Genomic DNA, 8,237 nt, shown 5'->3' on the forward strand with positions numbered 1-8,237 from the left:
GGAGGGAGGGGGGCCGATGGTGGTTGGCACACTGTGCCACCAACGATTTAATACAATAGAGGGAGGGAGGGGGGGCCGATGGTGGTTGGCACACTGTGCCACCAACGATATTCAAACTGGGGAGGGGGGGGGCTGCCCCCTGCTGCCTGGCAGCCCTGATCTCCTACAGGGGAATATGATAGTACAATTAACCCCTTTAGGTGCCGCACCTAAAGGGGTTAATTGTGCTATCATATCCCCCAGTAAGAGATCGGGTGCTGCCAGGCAGCAGGGGGCAGTCTTGTACAAAGTTTGTAGTGTATTCTAACCTGAAGCGTCCCCATCACCATGGGAACGCCTCTGTGTTAGAATATACTGTCGGATCTAAGGTTCACGAAGTAGCTCATATCCGACAGTATATTCTAACATAGAGGCGTTCCCATGGTGATGGGGACGCTTCAAGTTAAAATATACCATCGGATTGGAGAAAACTCCAATCCGATGGTATAAAAGAACTCCAGACTTTACATTGAAAGTCAATGGGGACGGATCCGTTTGAAATGGCACCATATTGTGTCAACATCAAACGGATCCGTCCCCATTGACTTGCATTGTAATTCAGGACGGATCCGTTTGGCTCCGCACGGCCAGGCGGACACCAAAACGACTTTTTTTTTCATGTCCGTGGATCCTCCAAAAATCAAGGAAGACCCACGGACGAAAAAACGGTCACGGATCACGGACCCCGTTTTTGCGGGCCGTGAAAAAAAACTGTCGTGTGCATGAGGCCTTAGTCTACTCTACTTTCACACATGCCTTCCGGTTTTGAGATCCGACAGAGTATCTCAAAACTGGGGAAAACCGCTCCTATTTTGTCCCCATTCATTTTCAATGGAGACAAAACAGAACAAAACCATATCAGGATGCTGTTCTGTTGTGGTTTGTTCAGTTTTTTGACCGGACACAAAAATCGCTGCAAGCTGCGGTTTTGTGTTCGGTCCGCGAAACAAAAAAAACTGATCTGACATGAAAATCAATGCAAATCAATGGTGCTGCATCCGTTTTTTTGCGGTAACTTAAAAAACTGACCTGGCACCTATTGACTTAAAATGATTTTAAAGCGGTTTGTTCAGTTTCTATTTAATACACCAATGATTGGTTTCCTCTATGGTATAGTATTCCATAAACTGTAAATAACATTTATGCAGGAAGCACATTTTATTTCATTCTTTTATTGTACAGTATTGTGGAGAATATTCTTTTCTTTAGAAGCATAGTCTATAAACGATGGAAGGACCGTGTTCTTCATATTCCTTCCTGTACAACCAAACTTGTTGGAAGGATTTTAGGGATGCTAATACCGAGCCCCCCCTCCAGGTAGAAAATTGTCGTTCAGGCCAAGCTAAAACAGAAGGTTTCTGATGACATGAAAACTGGTTCAATTCCTTCTGAAAACGCTCAGGAAAACCTTCAAGCATAGTAATGCCTCCACACAGCAAAATGTTATTGAGCATGCTGTTCTTAAGGCTAGCATCACAATTATTAATACATGTCATGGTTAGGTCTTGAAGACCAGGTTGAGGAGAACCCATTAAGGATGGCCGGAAGAGTACTTCAGGGCATATAAACCTTTCCTTTCCTATAATGATTCGCTGTCCATCTGGAAGTTTATACTCTGCTAGGTACTTATTTTGTGGCAAACGTAACTCATTATTGAAGTCAAAGGAAATGTAGCAAAATTGTTTTTTTATGTCTTCAATTATGTCTCGGTGCTCTACGTTAAATTTATGGCCAGTTCCATTTAAATTCTCCATTAGGCATTTTGTAACGTCTGCTCCTGCATAATCTACTCTGCCTGTTAAACTAGTAAGAACGTGTCCTTCACTTATCGGGACTGCATAAGACACACCATGGCCACATTCAACAACAAGGCTGGATGTCCTTCCATACGAATACATAGCAAGTCTTGGCTGATAGGCCATGTGGAAAGCTGGGACGTTGAAGGTCTCAAACATCATCTCTATATATTTTTCTCTGTTAGTTATTGGGCTCAGTGGAGGATCAGACAGCAGAACAGCATGCTCATCAGGTGTAATCTTCATCTCCTGAACAAACAGGTATTCAAGCATGGCTTCAATGCAATACCAGTCCACAATTGCACCATGCCATAGAGGATTTACAAGCTTTTGGGAGATATTAGGAAAAAACTCTTTTTCTTTGCCAATTAAATATTCCTTTTGGATGCCTCCTGTTTTGCAAGTCTCTCTAAAAGGTTTTACCACTGTAGACGAAACAACAAATGAAGGTTTTGGGTCCCCTGCATATCCAATTTTGCAAGAACCTGTTCCTATATCAATTATGACTGGCCTGGTTTCTTTCAGAACTTTAGATCTTGCCTTCCTTTGTACCTCTGGGTTTGCAATATTGGTAACTAACAGAGCTCTCTTTGCAAGACCTGGCAGAACAGTACCAGTCGGCCAAAAAGTTTCTTCCAAGCTTGCTTTAGAAGTCATGATAGTACAGACCTTATTATCTTACTCCACTGAGCAACAATAATTTGTTGGTAGATGTTGCTACTACGATGATGTCACAGAGAAGCGACATACAATATTTCACAAGTCAGCTACTACATCATAATGGGAATAATACAGCAGGAATACCTTACAAGTTAACCTTTAGAAACCAATAGCATTTCTTATTATGATTACTTATTGTTCACTTTCTCTGTATCAGACTGGGACTATTGCATTGTTCAGTGTAATTTCATGACTCTTTTTTTTTAAGTCACCCATATAGGAACCAGAACTTTCTGTACCAGACAAGCTCTTCACGTGAGGGGGCAGTAACAGTTACTGATGATAATCATATGACATCTAAAATTCAAGGTGGTCTCTAAATCAGAAGGTGGGCAGGAAAGTGGATACAGTATATTATTGGATGGTAGGATGCAGTGATGGAGATAGTCATTATAGATGCAAAACCACTAGAATACATCTGTTTGTTGTCACATTAAAGGTGGTTTACAGCTTTTATGCTTACTTTTGTTTTAGAATAGGAAATCATACTTTTGTGAAATACATGCATAAAAATTTTTCCACGGACCTGTACGCTGTGTGCGCGTGCAGATCCCCAAGGCAAACAAGCAAACGTGATTATATCTCCAGGCCCTCTCCTTTAAAGCTGGGGGGTGGGGAGTAATAAGGAGTGTGGCTTTTGGTGCAATAGAGATGCCCTTTGTTAATTTGCATATCAGAAAAAGAACAATATAAAGCAATTGTAGGGCAGTTATGTCTGACCACTCTTTATAGGAAAGAACAATCACTACTGCTCACTTTATTAACAAAATTACCTAGAGACGGGCAGCCGTGCCACAAATCACGTAAAGAGAGGAACTCTGCTTTACATGTAATAACCACAATAAATATAATTTATTCCACCATTAGTCTTGTATGGTTATCTCATGGAGACATCTGTGATCTGACCCACAATACTGAACGTCAGGGGTCACATGATGTGTAGGATATGACATTACACAGGACTGATCCCTGAGCTATACTATTCTACTGAGCAATTAATTCACACAGGGCAGTTTTGCTGTAGAAATTTCTGTGACTATCCCATTCATCTGAATGGTTCTTGCAGAAATCCATATGGTGCTGTCAAAGCAGCCCCGTTCAGTTGAATAGAACAGAATTTCATCTGCAGAAGTTGTTCACAAATTTGATGCATATGAATAATTTTGGAGCAGATTGCACAGGTGATATGAGATAGCTCGTCCCCACTTTTTGCACGCTGACGTCTGCCTCTCTCTCAGAGCATGCTCACAAGACACTCAGATATACAGAAACTGCTTTTTACGTCTGTGTGATAAAGAATATACAATCAGAAGATAAAACAGAAAAATATGCTTCAGTGTACATTTGTTAGCTGCTGCACATCCTGTAGACAACAGACCTTAGCGTCTGATCACATCAGCAACTAGTACAAGACATGGAGGCTCCTATTGCTATATCTTTATTGACAACCACAGCAGCAAAGAAAAAACATCCTGAGATTAGCATATCACCATGGCAATAGGCCCTCCCCTTATAGCCCCTATATAGTGTCCATGCATTAGGAAATCCCCCTCTTTCTTTGCTGCTGCCACAGATAGTATAGTAGAGAGTATACATGTCTTTGTTCCTCACTGTTAGCCATTATTGTGTATTCATCTTATTTGCGGTTGGGGGCTTGTAATTTTTTTTCTTTCTCCCTAGGTTATTCACCTTTTTTATCTCCGGAGGCTCTCCCTCCCTTAGCTTTTTTCCTTCTCCCCCTGCTTATGCTGCCGTTTTCCCCTGGTAGGGGAGATTTTTTTTCTACCCTTACACTGTGCCCTACCTGTTTCCTCCGCCTCCTTTGTCCTCTTACCTACTGCACCGTTCCTCACCGCGGCTGTGATCTCACGAGACTTCGGCTGCCATAGCGTGTTTTCGGCACCCATTTTGGATCACGCTTCTGTCGGCCTCTCTCCTTCCTGCGCCGTCTCCTTTTTCGCGCGCTACCTTCTCTCCTTCGGCCACACCCTTCCGCTTCCGGTCTTTAGTCCGTGCAATCGGCAGCTCCTTCATTCGGCGCCTGGCTTACTCCCTTGTGTTGGTAACTCGCCTTACTGGCTTTAGTCTACTGTGCCCAGATAGTTATTATACTTAGCTAGACTGCTTCCCTTACAGGATAGGTGCATTCAGTTTTTCTGCAGACTGCTTCTATATACATATCCTTCCACTATGTCCCAGCAAGGTATATGCCCTCCAGTCCTCAGGCTGAGGACTCTGATATGGGGGCCCATTCCCCTTGCCATAATCCCCCTCTATGCCCCGGGGGAGTTCCCCCCCCCCCCCCCCCCCCCCCCCTTTAGACCTTTCCCAGGTGGATGCTTTCCAGCGCTCTTTCTCGGACGCTATTTTAGCAGCCATGGGGTCAATGTCCCAGACCCTATCTAGGTCCATCTTTGACGCCCTGAGAGCGCAACCTTCCACATCCAGGGAGCTCCCTCATGCCTCCATAAACACCTCGAATGGTGTGTCTTTTGCCACCCTTGACGCGCAAAAGAGCCTTCCCACGTCAGGCAGAAAAGGCGCAGAACTGGAAATGTGCCAGAGCACAACCGGTTACTGATTCTGAGTCCGAAGTCGGCTCTGATGAGGAGGCTAGAGCAGATGACCTGGATATGTCAGGAGAAGAATTTTCAGGTATGTCTGACAGGCGTTCCACCCCAGCCCCTCCTGGTGTCGCCTTTCCTGAGTCCGCGGTCTCCACCTTGGCTACTTTAACGTATCCTTCTGGTGAACCACTTTTCGATCCTGAATATTCTCCACCACCCTCGATCCGCGGAATGGCTCCTGGTGGCACAATATTTGGAGTCACGTGTGCGCTGCCCTCTTAGTAAAGAGCCTCTAAACGAAGAAGTCATCGGTGCAGGTGCACTGAGGAAGCGAGCATCCTTCTTTCAGAACGCCTGCGCCAAATGAAGACACGTAAGGTGCAGGCGCGGGATTTGAATTGCAGACAGGGCCAGCTGGAGGAGGAGAACTGGAAGAGGGGGCTTTTTTTAAAAGGAGGATGTGGCGGCTACCAGCAAGTAGACTCCCTACTTGCTGGTAGTAAAGTAATTTGTATATTTTAAAAGCTAGATTTTTTTTTTTATGAAACGAAGCCACAAAACAAGGTAAGAGCCATATATAGGGAATAGTCGTACAATAAGGATTTTAAGATGCCAAAAAATGAAAAATAAGTTTTGGGGGGGGGGGGGGGTGACAGAAGCCCTTTAAGGATTTGAGTCGATTCGTGGGCGCCTTCACGGACAAGTATGAATGAAAAGAGTGTTTCAGAGCAGGGTTTCCACCAGGGCCGGCAGTTCTAGGGGCCATCTGTCCAGCCGCTCCACCTCGAGGCTCCTACACCCATAGACCCTTTCCCCAGAGAACAGCCTTCCAGGAGGCCAGGCAACCGTCAAGTTTTTTCCCCTCCAGAGGTGCACCAGGCCAATTCAGAGGTTACAGAGGAACCACCAACTCGCGACTACCCTTTGCTAAGTGCCATACCTCTAATTTTCCCCTCCCCTCCATGACGGCACCTTACTTGGATTATCCTCCTCCTCCAGCCAGGCAGGGACAGGAAGGTTCAAAAGGGCCCGCCTCCTCACTTATCTTCAGTGTCTTCCTGTCCTTGCCAGGCGGAGGATAGGACTACGTTTGTGCCCCGGTCGGGAGCTTTTCGCGGAGGGCGGGTGCATTGCGCCAGCCACGGTCTTACCTTGGGCAAGTAAGTCCGTTCCATGGATGCCTGCCGCGGTCCCCTTTTCAAAACTCGCGCGCGCCAGCGCGTAGTGGCAGGCCGCGGCAACCGGACACTCAGGGAGTACTTCCGGTTTCCAGGCTGCCCGCTGCCCGAGATTCTCGGCTCCGGCGGGTGACGTCATCTAGGGGCCTAATTGATGTAGCCGGAGAGTTGCCCGGCCGGATGACGTCGGAGGTCAGGGGGAGGACTTCCGGCCACACGTACATTCAAAATCTGGCGCCCTGGTCAAGTCGGATGTCGGCCTCTGACCAGACAGTTGCAAGCTTCCTGCAGCCTCAGACATCCGCACGTATGGATCAGGAGGAGGCTATGGACCAACCTGTAGCTGTGAGTGACATCCAGGTTGTGAGTATGGAATGCTTCTTGCACTATACTAAGTCTTTCTCATCTTTCCCCTTTTTTTGTATGGAAGAGTGACAAGGATAGCTCTGTAAGGCCTAAAATATCGCCGAAATCTAAAATTCCTAGATGTCGCGTATGTTCGGCCAAACTCCCCGATAACTATGCTTGTGTTCGGATCGGCTATCAGAAAGGTGTCCCTAACCTATCTAACCCTATCTTCAACAAGCAGTAGAATTGTGCCGTAACTGCTGCTGTAGGGTAGCCTAAAGGGGCCAAAAAGCATGGACCGTATTTAGAGTAAATATATACATACCATTACGATGCCCGCTTTGAACGCCGAAAACTCTGCCCGATGAAGGTGCGGAATATACCGTACACAACAGCGACTTCTATATACCTTACCTCTTTGTCACGTGCCGTTGTTTTAGGAGGTAGCTAAAGTTGATGTTTTGAAAGAGCGGTCGGTAGTCAAACGATTTACCCCTATGTTGACGATCATATGAACATATTGCAAGAAGGTCTGAACCCGGGAGCTGCGAACTGAAATAACAATGGTGAATGTGATAGAAGACTTAATGAAGTCCAACCATTCGCTAAGGGCCCTGCTCGGACACCAACTATTGCTGGTAGCAAATACTACACCTATACTTATCCCCCAGGCCACTGCTTAAATTATTTCTTATTATTAATATAGGACCCAAAAACCCAGAGGATGGCATATGCCGCTTAACTCTGATAATGGATCGGGACGTAATCGCCTGTAGTCGTGACAGGACCCATTAACCTGTAGTCGTGACAGGATTTCGTAATTGCCTGAAGACGTGACAGGACTTATTAACCTGTAGACGTGACAGGATTTCGTAATTGCCTGAAGACGTGACAGGACTTATTAACCTGTAGACGTGACAGGATTTCGTAATTGCCTGAAGACGTGACAGGACTTATTAACCTGTAGACGTGACAGGATTTCGTAATTGCCTGAAGACGTGACAGGACTTATTAACCTGTAGACGTGACAGGATTTCGTAATCGCCTGTAGTCGTGACAGGACTTATTAACTGCCAGGCGCGAGAGACCCTAATGGCGGGGCCAGGCATCTGCGAGGGAAGAAATGTAACCTGAAGGAAGCAGCCATGTTCATTAGGGGAACGGTATCAGAGCGGTGCACTGACTGCCCCCGAGAAAATACTGAGTAACCATGATGTAGCAATGAAAAGAAAAATGCGGCCTTAAGTGGAAGCCGAAGTGATGTATGAACAGGTGGGTGAACGCAGCTCTGGATGTGAGTAGTGCCTGAAAACATGGTATGGGCCCAGCTGTGAGCATGAAGAGCACTGTATAACGCAGCTGTGAATGCAATCTGAGCTAACAGGGTATCAATGTTATGCAACAGCAACGCATGAACGCAGCTCTAGTGGTGAACAGAGTATAAATTGTAAATGCAGACACATGGACATAGCTATGAAAGTAACGCCCCCACATAATGCTGCAGGCTTTTTTTTTTTTTTTTTTCCCAGGATGGTCACCACAGCACCACCAAAAAATAAAAACAAAAAATAAATCATAAACGTGTATGA

At 45.8% G+C, this 8,237-nt stretch overlaps 1 protein-coding gene across 1 annotated transcript; it reads right to left on the minus strand.

Moving 5' to 3' along the window:
• Positions 1–1,244: 1,244 nt before the first annotated feature.
• ACTL7A (actin like 7A) lies at positions 1,245–2,492 on the minus strand. The gene has a single exon (XM_044278458.1). The coding sequence runs from the start codon at positions 2,490–2,492 to the stop codon at positions 1,245–1,247; it is 1,248 nt and encodes a 415-aa protein (XP_044134393.1).
• Between the last annotated feature and the right edge of the window lie 5,745 nt (positions 2,493–8,237).

This window comes from Bufo gargarizans, chromosome 1, assembly GCF_014858855.1.
Source record: "Bufo gargarizans isolate SCDJY-AF-19 chromosome 1, ASM1485885v1, whole genome shotgun sequence".
Taxonomy (NCBI): domain Eukaryota; kingdom Metazoa; phylum Chordata; class Amphibia; order Anura; family Bufonidae; genus Bufo; species Bufo gargarizans.